The sequence below is a fragment of the Cetorhinus maximus genome, chromosome 27 (genome assembly GCF_964194155.1).
Source record: "Cetorhinus maximus chromosome 27, sCetMax3.hap1.1, whole genome shotgun sequence".
Lineage (NCBI taxonomy): Eukaryota > Metazoa > Chordata > Chondrichthyes > Lamniformes > Cetorhinidae > Cetorhinus > Cetorhinus maximus.
In genome coordinates, this window is record NC_135905.1 from 23,176,697 (window position 1) to 23,202,712 (window position 26,016).

Here is a 26,016-nt window from a genome sequence, read left to right on the forward strand (position 1 = left end):
CCAGGAAGGAAGGTGCTGAGGGTAGGAGTGACATTCGAAGGCCCAAGTGTTTCCACTGTAACAAGGTGGGACACATTTGGGTAGACTGCTGGAGACTAAAGGGTAGACACCTATTGCAGTAATAGGAACGCCTAAGGAATCCTCAGGAAAGGTTGCATCAGAAAAGGAAATGGTTGTTAAAAATATATCAGTAGAACAGATGAACCAAGTCAGGATGGCGAGTAACTTGGAGGGGAACTTCCAGGTGGTGGTGTTCCCATCTATCTGCTGCCCTTGCCCTTCCAGATGGTAGTGGTCATGGGTTTGGAACGTGCTGTCTAAGGAGCCTTGGTGGGTTCCGGCAGTGCATCTTGTAGATGGTACACACTGCTGCCACTGTGTGTCAGTGGTGGAGGGAGTGAATGTTTGTGGACAGGGTGCCAATCAAGCGGGCTGCTTTGTCCTGGATGATGTCAAGCTTCTTGAGTGTTATGGGAGCTGCACTCATCCCAGGCCCCTGACCTGTGTCTAGTAGATGGTGGACAGGCTTTGGGAGGTCGGGAGGTGAGTTACTTGCTGTAGGATTCCTAGCCTCTGACCTGCTCTCGTAGCCACAGTATTTATATAGCTAGTCCAGTTCAGTTTCTGGTCAATGGCAACCCCCAGGATGTTGATAGTGGTGGATTCAGTGATGGTAATGCCACTGAACATCAAGGGGCGATGGTTGGATTCTCTCTTGTTGGAGAGTAGGAAGTCAGGCTGTAAGAGGTTCTGGATGTTTTGTCTCAAAGGGAGAGGTGTTCCCTTATTCCTCCAACAAAATAAGTAAACAGTTTAAAATTTTGAGAGATACTGGGGCAGATCAATCATTGATGGTGGCTAATGATACAATTTGTGCTCCGGACAGTTTTTTGAAGGAAAAAGTATTAATAAGAGTTATTAATGGAATTTATGAACCTGTTTCTTTGTGTAAAGTCAACTTACAATGGAATTGTTATGGTGAGAATTATTCCTAAATCACCTATTGAAGGGGTAAATATCATTCTGGGTAATGATTTGGCTTGAGGAGGCAGTAGTGTGGTGATGACTGTATTGCAGCAGGCGGTTGATCATGCTGTTCTAAACCAATTTCAGAAAACCTGGTCAAAAATGAAACACTTATTGCCAGTAACAAGCAATTGAAGGAAAACCTGGTTAACGTGAAAAGCCAACTTTCACGCATGAAAGAGGAGTTTGCGAATGAAAGAAGAGAATTGGTGAGAACAATTGAGAATTAGTCACAAAGTAGAATACTTGACTGAGGACTTGAAATGTCTGAATGATAAACTTGTAGCAGCAAACTTAAAGGCCAATCTTCAGTTAAAACTTGATGAACTTCAAGCATCAGAAGTCACTATGAAATATCGTGGAAAATGTCTTGAACGGGAAAGGGAACTGTTGGTAAATCAAGATAATTGGTTGAATGCAGAATTGAAAACCAAAACAAATGAACTGGTAGGACTTCGGCAGGGGAAGAGTAATGAGCTTGAACTTCAAAGCAAACTAGAGAAAAGGAAAGAGGAGATGTGTGGTTTGGAGTGCCACAGTTCCAAAGTTGTACCTGTGAATAAAAGGTTCTTGCTGAGTTGGGCTCCAGTTGAGCAAAGAACTGATCCAAGGAATATTACTGATGTATCAACCTCAGTAATGGGCAGTGCAAAAGCAACTGCAATGCCTGCAGAATTGGGACTTAAGAATTGTCAATTAAAAGGACTGAAAGTGCAAAATGACCCTTCCAGGTCAATGACCAGAGACGCTGATTTAAAAGGTGCTTGTCAGCCTTAATACACAAAAAGACAGCAGTTGGAATCCAGGCATGTGGACAGTTTGCAAAAGACCATTCAAAACCTGTAGAGGGGAGGCATGATTTAGTTCGTGGATTACGCAAAAGAGTTGAACTGTTGGAGCGAACTATGAAACTCCAGAGGGAGAAAATAATTGACGCTTCTCAAAGAGAAGTGGAAAAGACCTGCTCAAAATGGGATTGGGAGAAACAACAAACTCATAAAAAGTTCAAAGATCAAATCAAACAAGAATACGAAACCCTTTTGTGTGAACATAAAAGCATCTCAATAACATTCTTGAAACAGCGAGAAGATGATTTTGACTAGAAATGAAATGAGAGGTTAACACAAAAAAAAGAAGCCATTTTGACTTTGGAAACGAGAGGGCCAGAGAGAACTCAGGAGAACGAGTTAGGAAGTAGCAAGCAACACCTCAAAAATAGTAATTGCCAGTTTACTGCGGGTACCACATGCAAGTATTTAGAGAAATAGGAGGATAGAGTAGGTGAATGCATGACTGGAGAAATGGTGCAGGGGGTTGGGCTTTAGATTTCTGGGACATTGGGATAAGATCCAGGGTAATGGGATCTGTACAGGCCGGACGGGTTACACCTACATAGAGCTGCGACCAATGTCCTTGCGGGTGATTTGCTAGTGCTATTGGTGGGGGGGGTTTAAGCTAACTTGGTAGGGGTGTGGGAACCAGGAGGTAACATCAGAGAGGAGTACCAAGGTGCAAAGAATATTGGGAGAGATAGATAGCACTGGGGTAGGGAACAGTAAGGTATTAGGTGGGTTCAGCCTAAGTGGGAAAGTAATAAAATCTAAATTAGGGTTACAGTGCGTGGAGTGTGATAAATAAGATTGGTGAGCTGCAGATAGCCACATGGAAATACGATGTTGTGGCAATAATGGAGACCTCACTCAAAGGAGAGCAGGACTTGGCATTAAATATTCCCGAATACAAGGTGTAGGAAAGGAGGGGTAGCAGTATTGATTAAGGAGAATATTGTAGTGTTCGAGAGAGAGGGTGCCCAGAGTGGTCAAGGACAGAATCTATTTGGCTGGAGCTAAGGAGCAAGAAAAGGCACAATTACATTGCTTGACATAGACTATAGGCCCCCAACTATTGGGAAAGATGCTGAGGAACAAATCTACAAAGAAATTACAGAGAAGTGCAAGAATTATAGAGTAGTTATAATGGGGGATTTAGTAATCTGAATATAGACTGTAGTATTAGTAAGGGGCAGAGGGAGGTAAGTGTTCCTAGAGTGCCTTTAGGAGAATTTTCTCCAGTGGTATGCTTCCAGTTCAATGAGAAAGATGACACTGCTGGACCTGGTTCTTGAGAATGAGGTGGGCCAAGTGGATTCAGCATCAGTATACTATTTTGGTGATGGCGCTTCCACAGTGGGGTAAGGGAAGGATTCTAAGGTGACCCAGTAATGGAGGGACAGTATTACAATATCTCATTCAAACCCCACTTCCAGGCATGAAAAGCCACACTTTTGAGTTTCTTCAATTGTAACAAGCACTTGCAAGGTGACACTCGATTTAGGGTACAGTGGAACTGCCAACACAGTACAACCCAAATGCTGAAAATGTGTACTGACAATTGTTCCCGTGCAGAGTCTGAAACATGCTGCATATTCCCAATAGTATCAAGAAAAAATTAAGAGTGGTGGAAGATGGAAACTTGTTGCATCTGATGCAGATATGGTCTCTCTGGTCTGAATGAAGACCTGATAAGCTTTAGGGTCTTGGATGTTGATTCTGCCCTGTTAGTTGATGCAGGTTTACAGATTGTCATGTGTTGGAGGCAGAAGGAGCTGCTGAATGGGACAGAGGCAAAACACATCTGGCAGCGATAACAGCCCTCTGAACATACTGATTCATCAGCTTGGCTCCATGTCAGGTCTAGATATACTTTTTAGGTTTCTGAGTCCTGAGCTGGGTCTCTTGATATGCAAGAACACTGTCCACCTCACTGCATCAATCCACATGACGCCATGGTGATAATCAACAAAACATTAGTTACTTATCAATGTTGATGGTTTGTCTCATGTTTTGCTCCCGCTGGCTGACAACCTCAGCTTTCTTCACACATTAAGGCAATGTGTGTTTTGTGGCCACAGATTGACAGTGACACTCTGCACCTTGCTCCCAGAGTGTTTCAGTGATGGGTTTGGGGACGGAGATCTGGCCAAGCAATGCATTTTGTTTGAACTAACCAGATTCCGATGTGTGCATCCGACAGGTTGACAATGGATCACCAGCCTCCCAGGTACAATGCAAGATTAGGTGTGTGCAGATGCGGTTGGGTCTCATGAAATCTTAATGTTAGGAGCCTGTCCCATAACATCTCCCTCCCTCTGCCTGCATTCCCTCCATGGAATAACCTGCTCAGCATTTCTTTTGTAACCAAGCCCACCTCCCAAAGTTCAGCTTTCTACTGGTGATCCCCATCTTTTGCACTCTCACTAAGCACCTCCTCTCTGTCCTCAGACTAAGCCATGTGATTACTTGGATCTTAATCAAAGAGATTTCCAAGGTTGAAGGTGATTCTAAACAAAAAAAAAAAACTACGGGCAGTGCAAATGAACGAGCCAGCATAAATCTTCACCAGACAGGGATACATTTACTGTATTGCATCTACACAGGCAGTTCACAAATTAATTTAAAACAAATATCGCCACTGACCAAGAAAAAGTCTGATCTGTACTGTATGCATTGCTGATTTACAGCATGAATATTGCTGACCTTTACAGTGTGTGGGGGTATGGCAAGGAGTGTGGGGATCTATTATTAGGTAGGCCAAGTTAATTTTAATTACACTGAAAGAGGCAGCTAGAGTAAAGAACGGTCTTAGCCTGTAACTAAAATCCCTTGTTTCCACTGTAGGCACCTAGGGAGGGCCGAAAAGCTGTGGTGGCGTTCACTGCAGTGATCACATATTTCTTACCAACACTCGGATGTCAAATCTCTGTTCCTGAGGTATGTATTGTGGCACCTGGAGCACGCAGTTCATGGTCGTGCTGATGAGGTTGTCCTGCTCACCAGTCTTTGTGCTGCCCCATTCTAAAGAGAAAGAGAATATAAAATGGACTACAATAAGCCTGAGTAACGAAAGGTATTTATTGAGTTTACCCCACAGCTAAGATCATATAATGAATCAATAGCATCCACCAGTAATTTTGAAAAGACATTTTCATAGTTACCTTCAGAATTGATAAATGTCATTCAGTCCACCTAACTCACCGCATAGTTTGGATACTGGCCTTCCAGCCATTAACACCCTCAGTCAGCACCAACTATTCTTAACCTTTGGGTCAGAGTAGAGGAATGCCACAAAAATACTTATTAAATAAACTGTAAACAGTCTCTGCTATTGTGCTTGTGTAACACAGGAACAAAAAAACCTGCTGCCCAATTATTTGATGAAAATAAATGTTTAACATTCATAGTATCATTACACTTCAGAATTGTGGCATATTCAAAGCACATCCCCTCACTGTCTAATAAGAGAACAAGACATTTTGTTCTGGCAGGAAGGTTTATTGGATGCAGTCTCCATTATAAAATGACTGGGGCAGTGAATCATGCTGGCACATCAACGTGACGCCACTAATGGTTGCAGATTCTATCCCCTACTTGACAGGGTCCTTGATTTCAATGCAACAACTGATGAAGGACACACCAAGCTTGTTTCTAAAGCACTGCATTTGTAATTATCATAGTGGGTGGGTGCTAGGGGAAGTCTAACACGGTCAGCAAAAAGGGATTGGAGGGGAAATGATAGAGATAGTGCCAGGTCACACAAGTAGCTGCTAAGGAGCCTCAGGGTGGTAGGGAAGCAGCTTGTTCACCTGGCCTCATGGCCCAAGGAACAGAAAGCAAAGGAAAACCGAGGGCACATGGGAGAATGCTGACCCCTCAAAAAAGTAATCATGAGCTGCTGCTGTGAGTTAAAGAAAATGAACCAGATCAAAAGACCTAAAATTAGTGGAATGTTGCAAAAGCTAGGGCAGATAATAAGACTTCAAAGGTTCGGTAATTAAGCCACGTTTGTCTTTTGTTATCAGTCTATCAATAGTTCTTAAGTTTAAAAGAGGGGAAATAAAATAACATTCCACTGCAGAAACAGTGCAGCAGTGAATAAATTGCTCACAAATCTTAACAGGGTCATATCCAGCATCTTTACCTTCAGCTAAGAATAGAGTCACGTAGTGCCAATATCAGCTTATTGCCTTGTGATAAATTGCAGATTATCACACTAAATGTCGGTGATAACTTCAGAATTTTCTCTCCTTCAAAGGGCCAGACCAATGTACGCTCAGAAATATTAGAACCACTCATCCATCTTAAAGAGGGACCAGGGGCAGGGGGTGCCCAAGGCAGGGTGAGACACACAGGCAAGGCGAGAGAGAGACAGACAGACAGGGTGAGAGAGAGAGAGAGAGAGAGAGAGAGAGACAGACAGGGCAAGAGAAAGAGAGAGAGACAAACAGGGCGAGAGAGAGAGAGACACGGACAGAGTCAAGCAGGGCAAGAGAGAGAGACATGCAGAGAGAGAGTGTTCCCCAAAGATCAGTGCTCGGACCATTGCTTTTTTGGTACGTACATATGAATAACTTGTTTATTGGAATAAAGTAGAATTTCAAAATTTGCCAATGACACTAAATTTGGAAGTGTGGCAGACAGTGGGAATATCACCAACTGACTGCAACAGGACATAGGCTAGCAGAATGGGCAGATAGAATTTAATATAGAGAAGTGTGATGTGATGCATTTTGGGAGAAGGAAAAGGGAGGGGCAATATGGACTTAATGGCACAGTACTTCAGTGTAAAGGGACAGAGGGACTTTGGGCTCATGTGTATAGATCTTTAAAGGTAGCAGGACATATTGTGAGAATAGCTAGCTAAACATGTTGGATCTTGGACTTCATAAATAGAGGCATTGAGTACAACAACTTTAGGGAAGTTACAACAGGAGTACTGTGTCCAGTACTAGTCACCACACTTTAGGAAGGATGTGAGGATGGAGGAGGTTTACCAGAATGGTTCCAGGGAAGAGCGAGTTTAGCTACAGGGTTAGGCTGTGGAGCTGGGGTTGTTCTCCTTGGAGCAAAGCAGCTCAAGGGGATATTTGATAGATTTGTACAAGATTATGACAGGTTTAGTTGAGGTGGACAGAAAAGCAGACACAATCAATGATTTCGAAAGGAAGTTGGGCTAGGCACTCGAAGAAAATAAACTTGCAGGGCTATGGGAATAGAGTGGGGGAATAAGAGACTAGTTTGCTCTACAGAGAGCCGCCATGGACTTGATGGGCTGAATTGCCTCCTTCTGTGCTCCAGTGACTGATTCTGTGAATGCAATTGAACATTGCTGACATTTTGAAGTCCTAACAAACACTGAAAACCTAAAGTAAGGGTGGGGATACACAATATAGGGAGTATATTTATTCAATAAAAGTTGAATTAATTACATAACAGCTCTCAGTTTAAAAAGCACCACTGACGATCTATATTTTACAATTATTTTCAACTCAGCATACTAAGACACTAAGGTAAGGGTACAATGGTGCACAAAATATTGTTTCCTTCAAAGAACTCATGGGAGAAAAATAAAAACATAAGTTGAACAAATAACCTTTTGTTCCTGTTATCCTAGTGTAATGTTATGCCAATTCCATTTTAATCAGACCACAGTCTAGCAGAGGAGCCCATGGGCTGCTCACCACAAATCATGTTCTCAAGACTCAGCATTTCATGTATTATTAATTCAATTTTGAACCATGTGGCAGGAAGCAGATATGGTTCTTCCACTTATAAACTTACCATTGTCATTGGTCAAATTTAACAAGACTCCAAAGATTGCTCTCATGCAGTCCTCGACTGCTTTGCCAGTATGACTGGAGGCACTGTAATGTGGTAGGGAATTGCTGTTTGCCATGCAAACCTTGTTTTCTTCCCGGTTATATCGCGCGATCAGCTGCTCACAATGTCGCAAAGCCCTGCAGGTAAAGCACATTTAACAAGGCATCAGGAGAGGGAGGGCGGTGTATCTGGAGATCTGTGGCTTGGTTCACATTAAACTGTTTAAATCATGCAACCTAAAATAGATTACAATTCAGTCAGTCACACACGATTGCTGATTGACTTCAGAATTGTAGTAAAGACTGCAGCACTTGGAAAACAATGTTTAAATCTAATGGTTAAAAAATGAGAAAACAATTTTCTCAGGGTTTATAAATTTAAACACTTCCTTTCTGGTACATGTAAAAATCCACGTTTTAACCAAGTTTATATTTTTCCATTTGCTCCCTTTTTGTATCACCCTGCTGCTCATGGTTGGGATAACAGGGGGACCGGCAACGATCAAAAGCTGACAGGTGTATTACAGTGGCCTTGGCTAACTCTCCTGCAGCATGTAACTTTTCTCTAACTTATAGAATTCACAATGTGCTTCTATCAAGAATCACATCTACCTAGTTCCTCTTTCTCACGTTCACAATGCAGCAGATTTCTGCATTTTAAAAGCTTTAAAACAAGGAAAACTAGTGACAATATGCTGAGAGATCTCACCGACTGACAATATGTATACAAAAACTAAGTCATCTCCTCTCTCACATGGCTCCACAAATCATTCCTCAAACTCATCCCACAGATCAATGGGTTGTTGAATTAGACAGACCACCTGAGCCCACTTCCTTTAAATACATCCATTTCGTGCACACAGTGGAGCAGATAGATAACTTACCCTGGCAATTTCAAGCCCTGCATTATCGAAAATGGTTTACTAAGTTACAGCCTAATTGCTGTAATGGATTGAAATACTGCAGGCATTGCTTTGAATACTTGCTTCCTAGGGGAAGCACCAAGTAATCTACACACTAATCTTAATGCAGCAATGGAACATTAAATGCACTGACTCTCGGCAAAGGGCAAAGACATGCTGATTCAGCAGTCATCTGTCGACAGTCACAGAATGAAATCACATCCCGATCATTAAACAAAACCTATAAAACCACACAGACTAGGCCATAAAGGTTAAAAAAAAACTTTGGTTACAATCTGGATTTGGAAATGAACAGGCAATCAGACATTATAACAGTAGCAATCGGTGCCGTCAGATAAAAATGCCACATTTCAAAATTAGACAAAAATGTGGTATCCACATTGGTCACTAAACTTCAAAAGCAATTGACAGCCTGTCAAACACCGAGATTCTGTTAGGCTCGCCAATGGAGCATGCAAAGATAGTGGCATGATGGCTAAAATGGTTCCTTACTATGCAAACTTTCCTACAATATTTTCTGCACAATTTGGGGCTCAGACAACTTACTTCCCACAAATCGGAAACTCTCTGCCCTTTTTTAAGGTATCTTTAACTCCTGGTGCTTTTAAAGAGACTGCATATACTGAAAAAATTCTCATTATCTGCTCCAATTTGAGGCTAAAGATGTGTTTTACAATTTTACTCTTACTGTGCAGGAGACATTTGAGGTGGTGACCATTTTGGAAGCCAAGGTACATTTTTGTTTCATTTTAAAATGTGGCATTTCTATGGAAAAACATCCGGTGCTCCTTGTATAAAGTCTGATCACCTGATCCATTCCAAACCCAGGTTGTTGTCGCTATGGCATAAAATACATCACACACACATCCTTGCTTTTTATGCTCTATATATTTTATTGGTGTCTATTCTAGTTTTGGTTGAATAAAATTCTCTGTTTGCTGATCCTGAATGTATTGCACTTACACAGGCCATTCCACACCCGACCAGGTTCAATGGTGTGTGCTCAGCAAAAGGAAGTGTTTCAACACCCCTGCCAACAACAGCAACGGTGAACATCCTGTTGAAGCGCCCAATGGAATAAAGAATTATTCCTAATTTCTGGGCTGATAATACTTCCCCATCCCAGATACCAGGTTGCCCTCAAATGAAAAAGTCAAGCTAAAATTAACTTGACATCACTTGACTGTATTCAAATGAGTTTAGTCCTAATTCTTAGGGACTGAAGGACAAGTCAGCAGTGTAACTGTGTGATGCCTGCTGACCATCAGCCTAATGGTATGTGACAGTTGGGCTGCCGAGCAGATGGCAACAATTCCATATTGAGCATGGCACGCGTATCCTGACCTAAAACCCGCACACTTCCTTGAGAGATCACAGGCTTAGCCCAGAAACACTGACAAAAGAAAAAAAGCAGCACACAAGATAATTGCTTAATGAGGGAAGGATAGGATGAAAGAGAAAAGGGAGAGAAACAAAGGTAAAGAGCACAAGACAGGCAAAAGGAAGAAGCAGAGAGAAACAAAAACTGAAAATTACTACTGCGAATCGGCAAGGATTTGTCATGTTCAGTGATAGCTCAAATGTCTCTAGTCTACACATTGAGAATTGCAAAGTTCATAATTACTGTCAGTATACTGTTCACCTCCAGATGTGTGTTTGGTCTTTATTCACGGGTGGGGAATTGGGTTGAAAATGTTAAAACATGTAAACATAAAGCACTGTAGTCTATGTGACCAATGTGTCACACAGTATCATCTCAATATAGAAAGTAGCTTATTCCATACTTACACACAGAACAACACAGCACAGGAGGCCATTAAGCCCATCATGCCTGTGCTGGCTCTTTGAAAGAACTATCCAATTAGTCCCCTGCTCTTTCCCCATTAACCTGTCAATTTTTTTCCAAGCATTTAACCAATTTCCTTTTGAAAGTTACTATTGAAATTGCTTCCACTGTCTTTTCACGCAGCGTATTCCAGGTCACAACTTGTGCCATTTTTTTTTCATCTTTTGCTAATTACCTTAAATCTGTTCCCTCTGGTTACCAACCATCCCACCTGTGAAAAGTTTCTCCTCATCTGATTTATCAAAACCCCTCAATTTTAAACACCCCTAATACATCTCTCGTTAACCTTCTCTGCTCTAAGTAAAACCTTAACTTCTTCAGTCTTTCCACTGCTGTTGTGTAACTTAAAAAGTTTAGAATTACTCAAGTACGTTTCTGTTGCAGTACAGGTTTGTTTCTGTGAATGCAGAGAACTATATCTGATCTTAAGTGCCAGGTAATGACCATCTCCAGAAGAAAGCACAGCCATCATCACTGAATCTTGGGGGTTGCTGTTGACCAGTTGGTGAACTGGGCCAGCGACAGCTATATCATGGCCTCAAGCTGAGGTCAGAGGCTGGGTACTCCAGGTGGCTCTCCTCTGACTCTTCAAAGCCTGTCCTCCATCTACAAGGCTAGCCACAAACATGGTGGAATATTCATCACTTTCCAAACGTGACCTCTACCACCATGAAGGACAAGGGCAGCAGACACATGGGAACACCACCACTTGCAAGTTCCCCAAGCCACTCGCCATCCTGACTTGGAAATATATCGCTGTTCCTTCACTGTCGCCGGGTCAAAATCCTGGAACTCCCTTCCTAACAGCACTCTGGGTGTACTTACACCACATGGACTGCAGCAGCTCAAGAAGGCAGCTCACCATCACTTTCAAGGGCAACTAGGGATGGGTAATAAATGCTGGCCAAGCCAGCGGTACCCACATCCTGTGAACAAATAAAAAAGTACTTGTCTGGATGGGTGCAGCTCCAACAAAAAACTCAACGGCATCCAGGACCACCAGTCTCAATATCCACTCCTTCTGGCACAGGTGCACAGTGGCAGCAGTGACACAATCTACAAGATGCATGGCAGCAACTGGGCAAGGTTTCTTTACCATCACTTCCCTTCCTTGTGACTTCCAGCAATGAAGGATAATGCCATCAATGCCATCACCTCAGACTTCCCTGCAAAATCACATACTTATCCTGGAATTCCCTGCCTGACACCATGAGGAGAGCATCACAGACTGCAGCAGGTTCAACAAGAGGATCCACCATCACCGACTCAATGGGTCCCAGGATGGGCAACAATGCCAGCCTTCTCAGCATCGCCACCATACCAAGGTCAAATCAAATCTCTGACCAACAAGGAATGAGGTTGCCTTTGAGACCTTCTCTACTGGAAAGGGAGGGCCACACTCCCCCCTCCTACGGCCCCTGGCTTCAGAATTGCAAGGTGAGAAGCTGAAAGTGCTGCATTTGGAAGTTAATCTACAGCAGCAGATAAAGTAACAAAGTGCTTTCCAAGTTATTCGGGCACAGAAGGAACATTGAAGAAATGATACTGTGCATGGTGAAGTTACTTTAAAAACTACAATCAAGCAATACATTTGTTTTGAGATTGAAATAATTTCCAAGACATGACATGAATATAATTAACCAATTTACTGGCTCTTGGCTACCTTCCTGACCTGCTGTTCCCCTATGAATGTAAATGGCACTGGCACAGCCTCTGAAATAGAAAGCTAAGGGAGGGTTCACAGTGTCAGATCTGTTCCAGCATCTGTGAGAGCTCCACTTTGCCACTAATCAGATTAGAGACAGAAGCGCATTCATAAACAAGCCAATATATTGTGTGCAATACAAAACAAACCAGGAGCTCTTTCTATCCCTGGGGGCCTCTGAAAGCAGATAAAAGAGCTGTGTCAAACCTAAGATTCTATCCCAATGTGCTTCAGCCTTACTGTATTTATTTCAAAGTTGGAATCCTCTCCATGGCCTTTGTGACAATAAGGCAACATCATCATCAGCAGCTAACAGGCAGCTCTGCGGGGTTTGGGAGAAGCATCCTGCTAAAATTCACTCCTTGCAACTGGCATGGCAAATAGCAATATTCAGACTGGGAATAACGACTAATTATTTCAGGCCGGAGATCAAACTTACCAAGAGATATCCTATAAGATATATCGCCTCAGCTTTAACCACTTTCAGTGTAGTGATCAACACAAAAGTCTGCTTTTCACTCTAGAAAGTGACCAATACACCTGCCTCCATGAAGAAACTGTTCTAGGTTTTCACAGGTGACTCAATGAAACAGTGATGGTGACAGTAATTTCAAACCAATGGCCTCACATGGGTTTCTTATCATGTAGTGGTACCTCAAAGAGTGCAGAGTGAAATATTTCACTCTCCAAATGCAGCCTGAAAAGGATGCTGTAAGCAGCCTCAATACATCCAAACATACGAATTAGGCCTTTGAGCCTGCTCCATCATTCAACCAGATCATGGCCCCAACTCCACATTCCTGCCTATACCTGAAAACTGTCGATTCCCTTGTTACCTACCTCTGCCGTTAAAAAATTCAATGACCCTGCCTCCATCACTCTCTGGGAAGGGTTCCAAAGACTCACGGCCCTCAGCGGAAAAATGTCCCCTCATCTCCGTCTTAAATGGGAGACCCCTTATTTTTAAACTTGTCCCTTAGTTTTAGTCTCTCCCACAAGGGGAAACATCCTTTCAGTATCCACCCTGTCAAGTTCCCACAGGATCCTATAATAATCTTATAGTAATTTTCAAAAGGGAATGGGGTAAATACTTGAGGGGGAAAATTTTGCAAGGCCAAGGGGAAAGAGCAGTGAAGTGGGACTAATCGGAGAGTTCTTTCAAAAATGGGTCCAAATGTTCAATTCCAGAAAGCCAGTCGGTGAAGGGTGATACTGGAACCAATCTTTACTCAGTCTTATATTTACTAACTGAAACATTACAAGCACGTATCTCCTAACTCAGCCCACTCGGGTCTCTTTCAAGCGTTCAAGTGAAACCTCAATTAATGCCCTCGACTTGTGTATAATTAAACACAATTGATACACAATTAACACAAGCGCAAAGGGCTGAACGACTTGCTTCAGTGCTGTGAAATTTTATTATCCTTTAGGTATATTCATTATTCATAGAATTTTATAACACAGAAAAAGGCCAGTTGAACCAACTAGTCTGTGCCATTTCTTATGCCCCACAAGCCTGCTCCCAACCTACTTTAACTCACTGTCTCAGTGTAACCTTCTATACCTTTCTCATGCACTTATTTAACTTCCCCTTTAAATGCATCTATGCTAGTTGCCTCAACTCCTCCCTGAGGTAGCAAGTTCCACATTATAACCACCGAATAAAAAGATTTCTCATGAATTCCTGACTAATTTATTGCAGACTTGTATCTAGTTTCGGACTCCCCCCCACAAGTGGTAACATCTCTCTACAATAACCTTACAGAACCCTGCATAATTTTAAAGATCCTGATCAGGTCATCCCTCAGCCTTCTTTATCTAGAGAAAAAAGTCTCAGTCTGTTCAGTCTTTCCTGCTAGGAATAATCTCGCTTTGGTCCCAATCTTGTAAATTATTTTATTTTGTACCTTCTCTTCTGCTCCTTTTTAGAATATGGACAGCAAAAGATATACACAGCTGTGCGGTCTAACCAAGGTTTCATAAAGTGTATTGAATCCTTTATACTAACTACTTTAGTGGCCTTCCCCAGTATTACTTATTTCACAACTCCATGGCCCTGTTAAAGAGACACAAACCACATTCACCTAGTAGTACCATTCCAGTGTAACTTTAGGGTTGATTATAAATTAGAAATAATACTGAAACTTACAAAGTCTATTGCAGCCAATTAAATGCAGAAAAAACTCAGATACTCAACATTAATTCTCGTGCAATCTAATACAGCTCATTATGTGCTCTTCCTGAAGGCAGGTCCCTTGGCTTGTAGTATTCACCATGTCTCTCAATCCTGTGCCAATCTTTTCATTTTCCAATGACTTCCTTTAATGTTCAAGCCATCCAGCATTGATATTTCTTTCCTTCCTAGTTTTCCTTGAAATCTTCCCTCCATTACATTTCTTACTGGTCCCATTTCCTCTTAAGATGTGCCTTGCCTAGCCTCTGTTCCAAATTACATTCAGCAAGTTTATTCTCTCCACACAGCTTCTTCATTTGTTGCTTTTTCTGTCCAGCTGATCCTTTCCATTCTCCTCCAAATCCACATTTCAAAGTTATTTGGCAAGTTGGTCTCCTCCTTCCATAAGGTCCAAGTCTCACATCCACATAAAAGAACATTCCAAATCTCTTTACAAGTTGCTTGAGTTGTTTTATTCAGCCCTCTGGTTAGCAACCATCTCTTCTGACTAGATACAACTTTTCCCATTGCTATCCTTGTTCTTATTTCTTTCTTGCACCGTCCATTTGTAGAAATCATGCCTCCTAAATACTTAATTCTTGCACCTGTTCAAGTCCCTTACTTCTATGAAGATATGAATATTTCTTGGCGATTTTGAGATGTGCTTTACATGGTTTTGCCAATATTCACTTTCATTTCAAAGTTCATGCCTGCTATTAGTCTATCTACTAGTTCTTGGAATCCTTCTTCTGTGCTTGCTACAAGTGCTTTGTCATCTGCAAATCTAACTGATGTTATCATTCACTCTCCTGATCTTAACCAGATTCTGAGTTCAAACACTTTTAAAATCATTGCTTCTGCATAGACATTGAAAAGGGCTGGTGATAAACAACTCCCTTGTCGAACTCCTCTTCCAATTACACATAGTTCTGACCACTCTTGGTTGGCCACTTTGTCGCTGTTTGCCCCATGTACAGTTTCTTATGAGCTGTCTATCTCTCCAATGTCAAGAGTTTAACCCAGTCAACCTGACTGAATGCTTTTTCAAAATCTACAAAACAAACATAACTCCTGTCCAAACTCTAAACTGTGTTCACTCATCTTAATCTCATAATGCCAATTACTTCTCTCATCCCTCTTTCTCATGGAATCCAAACTGGTCATCTGATGTAGTTCTGTGCCTTCCCATCCACTCTGCACAATTCTCAAAACCTCCGATGCATGGACAATCAGGCTAATGTATGAATGTCAAAACATGTCACTGGTTTCGTTCTTCGGATGATCAGCATTGTCTGCATGAAGTCCTCTGGCCATTCTCCTGATATGTAAATATCTTTGCACATCTTAGTAAGTATTAAGTTCATCCCCACATTTTTTAATCAACTCTGTAGGTATTTCATCTATTCCAGCCACTTTTCCAATTTTTATATAATTTATTATTGCTCTCTAGTATTTCTGGCCCAATGAAATTGATGTCAACATTATTCTCTTCCAGCTCAACCATTTCAGGTTTTTAATTCTTTGCATATAGTTCAATATGCTTCTTCCATTGGGTTTGCTAATGAAACACCTTTCTTACTCTCTATTGCTGTTGTTTTCAGTCCTTTATGCTGAGTACCACAGGTCTCCTTTGTTTTTGCATATAGGTCTACCCTCCCCAGTAAATCCAATTCTTCGACTACATTATATTGCTCTTTTATCCACTGTTTTTGTGCCATTTCTGTTTCTCTTAACTCATTGTTCTGTATTTCAGCTTGCCGCCTTCGGTATTGATATTCTTACATTTTTTCCTTTCTTCCATCTTTTGCAACATTGCATTCATAGCCCAAGGCTTCTTGATCCTTTTTCCTCTTAAAGACTCTATGCCGTTTGCCCCTTCTTCCTTGTCAGATTCTTTAATCTGTTTCCATTACACATTCATGTTGATAGTATCCTTATCTTTTCGTGCTTCGTTTTCTTCAGTTACTTCTTTCAGCTTCTCTAGGTTCCATCGTATTGTGTGTTTTCCACCTTAGATCTTCTTCTGTAATACAGTTCGTTATATAAAAACGGCCAGGCCCTGTATTCTTGGTGCATCTGAACAAGCTCTTAAGGTTTTGTATTTTTCCACAATTGGCAGCTGTCCCTTCAGCTGTCTGGGACCCAAGCTCTGGAATGCCCTCCCCAATCCTCTCCACATCTCTTTCCTCTTTTACAAAGCTCATTAAAATTTACCTCTTCGGCCAAGCTTTTGGCCATCTGTTCTAGCATCGCTACGAGTGGTTCAGTATCAAAATTAGTTTTATAATACTCCTGTGAAGCTCCTTGGGATGCTATTAAAGACACTGAATACGCTAAAGAACAGACTGCTGTTGTTGCTGTTTAAGATGTGAGAATGGTTCAGACTTCCTTTTTCCAGAGGAGTACATCAGAGAATGCAGAGTGCATTTCTGTGTTGTGTTTTATTCTGCAATTGGATGGAGTGCCACTCAGTGGTTAAACGTAGAAAACTAGCAGAACTGGAAGAAAATACATAGCTCACTAGGCTCAAACTGCACCACCTCTTGGTCAGAGCCAGGCAACCAGGATAGGTTTCTCTTCGCAGGGAGCTGGCAGAGAAGGAAAAGACCGAGGATTAAGGAAAACACATTAGTAGAAGAGTGACTGCACATCTGCAACAGGAACCGAGCACGCTGACTGCTAATCTAGATGTCAGACCAAAAGAAACTAGGCAACCAGAAAATAAGTGTTCTTCTGTCACTGCACTCTCAATGACTGACTGGGGTCAGGTACTAGAGATCAGTGACGTAAGGCAATGGACAAATCATGCTCCATTGTGGCTGGGCCAATTCAAACCTGCTGATGCCAGTTAGAATCAGCCAGCTGCCTGCGTCTATCAGAGAATTGCTGGCAGCAGAAACATCCCAGTTGAAAAAAGTCACAGTGCACAGTAGACAGGGGCAGTCAGACAGCACTAACAGTAGATCAGCAAGAACAGACTTCAGGCTAGCTACTCAGCAGTCAGATCTTTCACAGAAGGCTTCAAACTGAAGATTATTTTTAAAAACTTCGTTAGAAAACAAAAGTGAATAGCAGAGAAAAAAAAAATCAAAATAAAAAGAATACCCACTCCCCATTGGTGAGATTTCTTACTACACCATAAAGCCTATTGGATTAAGCCAAAAGGAGCATAGTGACTCAACCACAATTGAAAATTTAGCAAGGGGAGGGCTGGGCAGACAAGCTGATGACAGTCTCTGATTTGCAATAACTGCACTGCAGTAATGTGGAACACCTGGTTCACTTGCTCTGGTCCACGAAGACGACAAAACATGAGCTTCATTTCCTCCTTTACTGGTTTATTTTGTCTCTTTCCCTCTGCCCAGATCGAGAGCCAATTCACTACTAATGAAGCTTACCCACAGTACCCGCAAGAATAAAGCTGCTCTTTCATGTAACTTAGTGATTATACATCAAGCTCACTTCCAGTAAGGAGCTCAATTAAATTCCAGTTAACATGAAATTAAGAACCAACATTACAGGCACCACAGGTGTGGTTTCAGACTTCCTGGTACTGAGCAAATTCCAACTTCACTGAATCTTACAACACGGGAGGTCATGCAACCTATTGCATCTGTGCTGGCTCTCTGAAAAAAGCTGTAAATCTAGTCCCAGGCATCTATCCTTTCTTTTAACCACCCCCCTACTCCGCCCCGAAACTACTCCAAATCTAGTTCTATCATTGATTCCAGTAAGCCAATGGATATACTAAACCTTGTGTGTAGGCAATAACAGTGTTAAGCAGACACCCAATATTTAAGCAGCAGTGCAAGTATCATACCACTCGGAGCATTGAGCCCAGTGTTATGCTGACTATATCATGCCCTTTGATGGCGCCACTAAGACTATTAAAGGTTCCAGGCCAGGACACAGGAAGCCCAACACTTGCGAGGCACCACACTTGAGGTTACTCCCTGTACAGCAAGACAGTGAGTATAGGACTTGTAGGATAAAACAAGTCAACACATGGTTGAGGAAATGGTGAAAGAGGGAGGCAATGTGACCAGTTCTGGGGCAGGAGGGGCTTGAAAGTAGATGAGCACCTCAGAGTTAGGACCTATGCACTGTGGATGAGGGCTTAAACTAAATTTGGAAAAACAGAAAAAAGGAGGCTTATGACAAAGGTTCATAATACAGTAGAAAACCAAGTTGAATGTAGAAAGTAGAGAAGGAATCCTGAAATAGAATGAGGGGCAAAGAGACAGTATGAGAACAGATTAGTGACTGACATAAAATGGAACCCAAAAGTCTTTTATTAACGCAAACAGTAAAAGGGTAGTCAAATAAAAGATGAGGCTGATTGAAGACAAAAAAGGAGCTCTTCTTGCCAAGGCAAAGGACATGGCCGAGGCATTAAATGAGTTCTTTGCATCTTTTCACTAACAAGGAGGGTGCTACCAAAGAGGGAGGCAGTAACAATATTGAGCAGAATAAAGATAGGAGGTACTTAAAAAGTCAGCAGTGCTGAAAGTAGAAAAATTACCAGGTCCAGATGGGATGCTCCTGAAGATACTGTGGGGAGCAAGGAGGACATGATAATCTCTGGTCACTTTCTTCCTTGAATATGGGGTTAGTTCCAGAGGACTGGAGGGTTACAATGTTACATAGCTGTTTAAAAAGGGTAACTATAAGCCAGTCAGTGGAATGTCAGTGGTGGGAAAACTGAAACACAGGGTTCCCAAAAAATCTGGGAAAAAGTTAACTGCCACCTGGAAAGATATGGCTGATAAATGAAAGTTAGTTTGGATGTGTTAAGAGTAAAGGCTAACTTGTTGAGTTCTTTGATAAAGTTTTAGAGGAGTTTGTTGAGGCTAGTGTAATTGATTTTGTTAATATAGACTTTCAAAAGGTGTTGGACAAATTAGCACCAATACACTTGTTAGCAAAATTAAGGCCCATGGGATTAAGGGGGCAATGGTAACCTGGATGCAAAATTAGCTAAGGGATAGAAAACAGAGAATTGAAGAGCTGTTTTTCTTGCTGACAAAGTACATAGTGGTGAACCTCAGGGTTGGTATTAGGACTACTGCTCTTTGTTGACCTGGACTTGGGTACACAATTTCATAATTTCAAAGTCTGCAGATAAGCAGAAACTTCAATTAAGTGAATAGTGTGGAGGACGACAACAGACATCAAGGGAACAGAGACTTGTAAAAAGGACAGACACCTGACCGATGAAATTCATCACAGAGAAGGCTGAAGTGATGCTTTAGTAGGACGAATGAGATGGGGCAATATAAACTAAATGGATCAAAATTAAAGGGGGTCCAGGAACCTGTGGGTGTATGTTCACAAATCTCTGAAGACTGTAGGAGAAGTTGAAAAGGCTATTAAAATGCATCTGGGATCTTTGCATGTGAGCTGTGGCTCAGATGGCAATGTGCTTGTCCCTGGGTCTCAAGGTTGAGTTCAAGTCCCACTCCAGGTCTTAAGCGTAAAAATCAAGGCTGACACTTCAGTGCAGTAGAGGGAGTGCTGCATTGATGGACATCTCTTTCAGATGAGACGTTAAACTGAGCCCTCTCAGGTGGTCACAGAATCCCATGGCACTATTTTGAAGGACAGAGGAGTTAACTCCTGACCAATATTTAGCCTTCAATCAACATTAGAAAAACAGATTACCCGGTCATTACCACATTGCTGTTTACGGGAGCTTGCTGTGCACAAATTGGTTGCCACACTTCCTATAACAGTAACTGTAATGGAAACACCTCAAGACACCCAGTTGTCATGAAAAGTGCAATTTCACCCCCTCCCTTTTTTTTGGTTTTATAAATAGAAGCATAAAAGCAAAGTTACGTTAAACATTCATAAAAGACTGGGTAGGCCTCAGAGAGAGAATAATGATCAGTCATGGGCACCACACTTAAGGATGTCAAGGTCTCAGATAGCAGAAAAGGTTCACTAGAATGGCACCAGAGATGAGGGGTCAAGTTCTCTGGAGAGACCAAAGGAGCTGAGATTGTTCTTAGAGAAGGTTAAGAGGAGATTTGATTGAGGTGTTCAAAATAATGAAGGGTTTGATATAGTAATTAAGAAGCTATTCCAAAGGGAAGAAGGCTCAGTGAACAGACAGCGCAGATTTAAGGTAATTGGCACAAGCACAAGACGTATTGACGAAATTTTTTAAAAAACCACAGCGAGTTATGATTATCTGGAACGCACTGCCTGAAAGGATGTTAGAAGCAGATTCAAGAATAACTTTCAAATGAGAACTGGATAAATACTTGAAGGGAAAAAAAAATTACAGGACTAAGGGGAAAGGGCAGGGAAATAGGACAAATTGAATAGCTCTTTCAAAGAGCTGGCACTGGCACAGTGGGCTGAGTGGTCTCCTTTTGTGTTCTAAGATTGTGATTTGGGGTTGAAAAGTACATGGCTGAACAAAGAGGTAAAGCCTCACTGATGTATAATGAATCAAGGGATTAGTAGCTAGGCTGGGGTGGGATGTTAACTCACAGATATGAGATGCCTGCTGTGTGCAGATTCAGGAATTCATGTTTACATGGCCATCCACACCACATATTAACAACGAGCACATCTTTTTGTCTTGTATCAAGTATTTTTGCTTGCCAATCTCTCTTGCTGTCCCATTGATGATTGTCCAAAAACTACCATAGCAGTAAATGTCACAATAAATGCAAAAATCAAAAGTAAATCTGTTCTCTCCAAAAAAAGTCACAATTTGTCCTTATTTCCATGACATGCCCCTGTAAGTACCCATACAAACTTGTGTCGTAATGATACCCTTCTGCCAAAACACACAAAGTTACTTACCTGGCAGAAGAGATGATGAGCTGGGAGTCTTTGTACGCTATAAGGTAGCCCTGGTTTTCTGGATTGTGAACTGTAACCTGATGAAAATAAATAAATTAAGCCAGGCAGTTAATTTTCTCCAGTGCACATTCAAACTTGGAGTGGAAGGAAGATGAAGGGACCTTGTAATATTGGCAAGGGCTCCATTAAGCACATGATCAGTATTCAAGCTCAGGATTCAACTTTTAAACCAAGGACCACTCGACAAGAAGATGCAGAATGGAATGCTGGGACAGCAATCAACTGCTACAATTTCCCACAAAATGAACGCTGCTCCTCTTAAATTGGGCATGCAGCCCGCCAAATTTGATCCTAAGCATTTAGAAGTTTTCCTACACAACCCATAGGTTTTACCCTGCCCCCAGTACTGGGTTCAGTTGCTGCTGGTGCTATGAAGAAGCATCAGGCTTAGTCGTCAGGTGCCCTGGCTCCTAAGGACCAGGACACCTTCTACCCATAAAGGTTCAGCACAATGTTATTTAGCCAAGACAGGTGTGGATATTGGGTAAACTTTGCCTGACCTGGAGCAAGGATATTGCATTTAGATGTGAGATTCAATAAAGCTGCTTACTCTACTCAGCAACCGGAGCAGAGTTTGGGGCAGTGTTGCTGCATACTGCTGCAGACCACATGACAAGAAGCTGAGAACCAACTTTATATTGTTAGTCGTCCCATGATATCAGAATGCAGCCTAATCAAGCCTGTACGAATGACCGCAAGAAACTGAGAAGGCCCTAGGCGACTCCTCCACCCGCCTGCCTTCACGTTCGTCAGGCCGTGAAGATGTGGCTCCCTCATCCAAGAAGCAAATTAAAATTTGTACTATTGATCTCTGTAACACTTACACTCTCCAGCACACGTAAACAGCGCTCTGCACCCCATAGCGATGCAACCAGTTTGTCCTGCTCTTCATTCTCACCCAACTGCTCCACGCATTCTTTTACTGTTGATGCAGAAAGAGATTGAAGTTGGTTAGGACTCACATCAGGCACTCCTGGGTCAACTAAAGCATAAGCCAGTAGCAACAAGAAAGGGATCAACTCCAAAAGCGACGTGTGTGACAATCTGTCCAAAAATCAGATCTTGCTGTCTCCACTAGGGGACAACGCAAATCCTGGTACTGGAACCCAAAACCACCCGGATGGATAAACTCAGCAAGTTGAAGCACCCATGCACAGGCATCAAGAATTTAAAACAAGGCACATTTAACATACAAATAATTCATATGAAATTTGAAACCACATTCAAGAACACAAATTTTGTCCAAATTATCATGGATAAGCTGTGTGCTCACTCACAATGGACTTTTGCACAGCTTCACTAGACTGCTCAGGAGCCAACTTGGAGTCCCACAATATCAGGAAAATCAAGGCTATGGTTCGGAGACGCAGACAAAAAAAGTGAAGCAATATTTTCTAATGCTCAAAACCAATTAATCTAATTATCCAGCACATAGCTGTGCCCAGCACATTATGGGAATTCTGTGGCTTCAGGAATATGTGTAACGATGGGCAGTCTGTAATGGGAGATAAATCGTAACACCATAAAGATAGTCTAGTTCCACCTTTATAACACTGCATGCCTCAGCTCATCAGCTGCTGAAACCCTCACTCATGCCTTTGTTACCTCTTGGTTTGACTACTGCAACACACTCCTGACTGGTCTTCCACATCACACACTACGAAGTGTTTTACGAAAACTGGAGGTCACCCAAAACTCTGTTGCCTGTGTTTTAACTCACACCCAGTCCTGTTCATCTATCACCCTCTGTGCTCGCTGACTTACATCAGTTCCCATTCGAGCAGCGTCTTGATTTTAAAATTTTCATCCTTGTTTTCAAATCTCCTCCAACCCCACAACCCTCCAAGGTCTGTGTGCTCATCTAATTCTGGTCTCGAGCATCGCCGATTTTAATCGCTTCACCATTGGACATGCCTTCAACTGACTGGGGCCTAAGCTCTGGAATTCCTTCCCTACATTTACCTGCCCCTCTACCTCACATTCCTTCTTTATGATCCTCCAAACCAACGTCTTTGACCAAGTGTTTGGCCATCTGACCTAATATCTTGTGAGACTTGGCGTCATACTTTGTTTTATAATGCCCCAGTGAAGTGTCTTGGGATGGGGACATTTCATTATATTAAAGGCGCTACATAAATAAAAATTGTGCGTGTTGGGGTCAATCCATCTAAAACCAAGAGTATCTGCTCCAACTGCATACGTACCTTTATCCACTATGTGATCCAATCCTCCGAGGAGTCTGAGTTCCTCCTTAAACCAGTCCCCAGCGCGTTTGGATGTGAGTGAAAGCAAAGTTTCCATGGCCAAGTGTCCAGTCTGTCCAAAAGAGAAAGTACACCTCAATACTCAGGTCTGGAAATCACACTGAAGGCACCAAAACCAAATTACATACAACAATTTTAAGATGATCAGATTCTCCACAACGACACAGCCCACCAACTGTAGACATGACGGCAATCCACAGCCACACATCCAGTCCACAGCAAACAACATACTGTCTCTTCTCTGCTTTCCCCTGTCAGTCTGACTCCTTCCCCTTTACCCTGCCCTCATGGAGATTATGATTCCTTTTTGAGTCTGTAAAATAGATAACAGGGAACGTTGGCAGGTGACTTGGGGCCAAAAATAGGGTTTGATTTTCTCCTCATCACCCCCTTCCAGCCCATTTCATGTTGCTAGACAGTGGTTAACAAAGTGTCCCTGATTTCCTGCTCCCTTACCCCTGTCCCTGCTGACCCCTGGTGTAGTGGGCCACTATCGCCTTGATTTAGATAGTCACAGATCAACACAAGGTGAACTCCCCCCCAACACAAATGCTGGAAATGCACTGAAAGCCTGCCCAAATCTGTAAAGTGATATGGGGTAAGTTGATGTTTCAGGTGAAAGCCATATTAGTATGTCACAGGTCACACTTTAAACGTCAATATTGTCTCTTCCGCTTGAATTCTAATGGGCCTGTTGTCCAAGTTTTTCCATTACTTCTAACTTAATATAATTCTCGACTTCACTTTAGAGTTTTGGATGTACAGGAAGCCGAATACATTTACTGAAGCATCCCATTTGATGATGGAATCTCTGATAATCCAGATCAGTCTGATGATTGTCAGATTAATTCCTACCAGCCAACTGCCCTGAAAATGATCACTCAAATTTTCAACAGAACACTCCAGACAGATTGACAAACAAAAAAAAAACCACACAACTGTAACTCAACCTTTCTTGGCAACCACTCAATACTTTTGGGAAGACAGCAGCGGTAAAACTAGTTAAACAACAAGCTACGTGCTAAAGCAGGATTAGGACTAAAGCAGGTCCCATGCTGAAACTAGGCCTCAACCTACATTGTAGAGAATGGTCTTGCAGTACTAGAGCTACCACAAGGGGGCAGGGCAAACGTAACAGTCGGCTGAGGAAACAGAAGCTGGGGCAATAGCAACTTTCCTGCTATATAAAGTTCAGTATTATTAGCATATACACATGGGAGAATAGAAAGGCTGTTCCCCAGTGTGCGCAGCTCACACTGAGTGAGAAGTTGCACTCCCACATTTTTCATATCACACGTCACGTAACAATTTGTACAAATATCTCAGCTCTGCAGGTGTTAAACAGCCATGTAGATTCACAGTTTATGATGGTTTCAGTAGCCTTACCCACCACAGAACCCCTCTGGCCCCAAAGCCCTCACCCTCTGCTGCTCCCCACACTCCACAATTTTTCTAACTGGAAAGACACTGACTTTCCAGGTAATGATGCAATGTTTTTTTTAATTCATTCATGGGGTGTGGGTGTCACTGGCTGGGCCAGCATTTATTGCCCATCCCTAGTTGCCCTTGAGAAGGTGGTGGTGTGCTGCATTCTTGAACTGCTGCAGTCCATGTGGTGTAGGTACACCCACGGTGCTGTTAGGAAGGGAGTTCCAAGATTTTGACCTAGCGACAGTGAAGGAATGGAGATATATTTCCAAGTCAGGATGGTGAGTGGCTTGGAGGGGAACTTCCAGGTGGTGGTGTTTCCATCTATCTGCTGCCATTGTCCTTCTAGATGGTAGCAGTTGTGGGTTTGGAAGGTACGAAGGAGCCTTGGTGAGTTCCTGCAGTGCATATTCTAGATGGTACACACTGCTGCTACTGCACACTGGTGGTGGTGGGAGTGAATGTTTGTGGATGTGGTGTCAATCAAGCGGGCTGCTTTGTCCTGGATGGTGTCGAGCTTCTTGAGTGTTATGGGAGCTGCACTCATCCAAGCAAATGGAGAGTATTCCATCACACTCCTGACTTCTGCCTTGTAGCTGTTGGACAGGCTTGGGGAGTCAGGGGGTGAATTACTCACTGCAGGATTCCTAGCCTCTTACCTGCTCTTGTAGCCACAGTATTTATATGGCTAGTCCACTTCAGTTTCTGGCCAATGGTAACCCCCAGTATGCTGATAGTGGGGTATTCAGTGATGGTAATGCTATTGAATGTCATGGGGTGATGGTTAGGTTCTCTCTTGTTGGAGGTGGTCATTGCCTGGCATTTGTGTGGCGTGAATGTTACTTGCCACTTGTCAGCCCAAGCCTGGATATTGTCCAGGTCTTGCTGCATTTGGACATGAGCTGCTTCAGTATCTGAGGAGTTGCGAATGGTGCTGAACATTGTGCAATCATCAGCGAACATCCCCACTTCTGACCTTATGATGGAAGGAAGGTCACTGATGAAGCAGCTGAAGATAGTTGTGCCGAGGGCACTACCCTAAGGAACTCCTGCAGTGATGTCCTGGAACTGAGATGATTGACCCCCAACAACCACAACCATCTCCCTTTGTGCTAGGTAT

The 26,016-nt window shown here is 42.5% G+C and overlaps 1 protein-coding gene across 1 annotated transcript in view; it reads right to left on the bottom strand.

Annotated features, from left to right (window-relative positions):
• The window catches only part of LOC144668638 (wings apart-like protein homolog), a 140,497-nt gene that overhangs the window by 8,653 nt on the left and 105,828 nt on the right, over positions 1 to 26,016 (bottom strand). The window contains exons 9-13 of the mRNA XM_078530881.1: positions 23,409 to 23,520; positions 22,029 to 22,126; positions 21,145 to 21,221; positions 7,644 to 7,819; positions 4,765 to 4,880 (exon numbers count right to left, since the gene is read on the bottom strand). Of these exons, the coding sequence (XP_078387007.1) occupies positions 4,765 to 4,880; positions 7,644 to 7,819; positions 21,145 to 21,221; positions 22,029 to 22,126; positions 23,409 to 23,520 (579 nt within the window). The remainder of the gene's footprint in view (positions 1 to 4,764; positions 4,881 to 7,643; positions 7,820 to 21,144; positions 21,222 to 22,028; positions 22,127 to 23,408; positions 23,521 to 26,016) is intronic.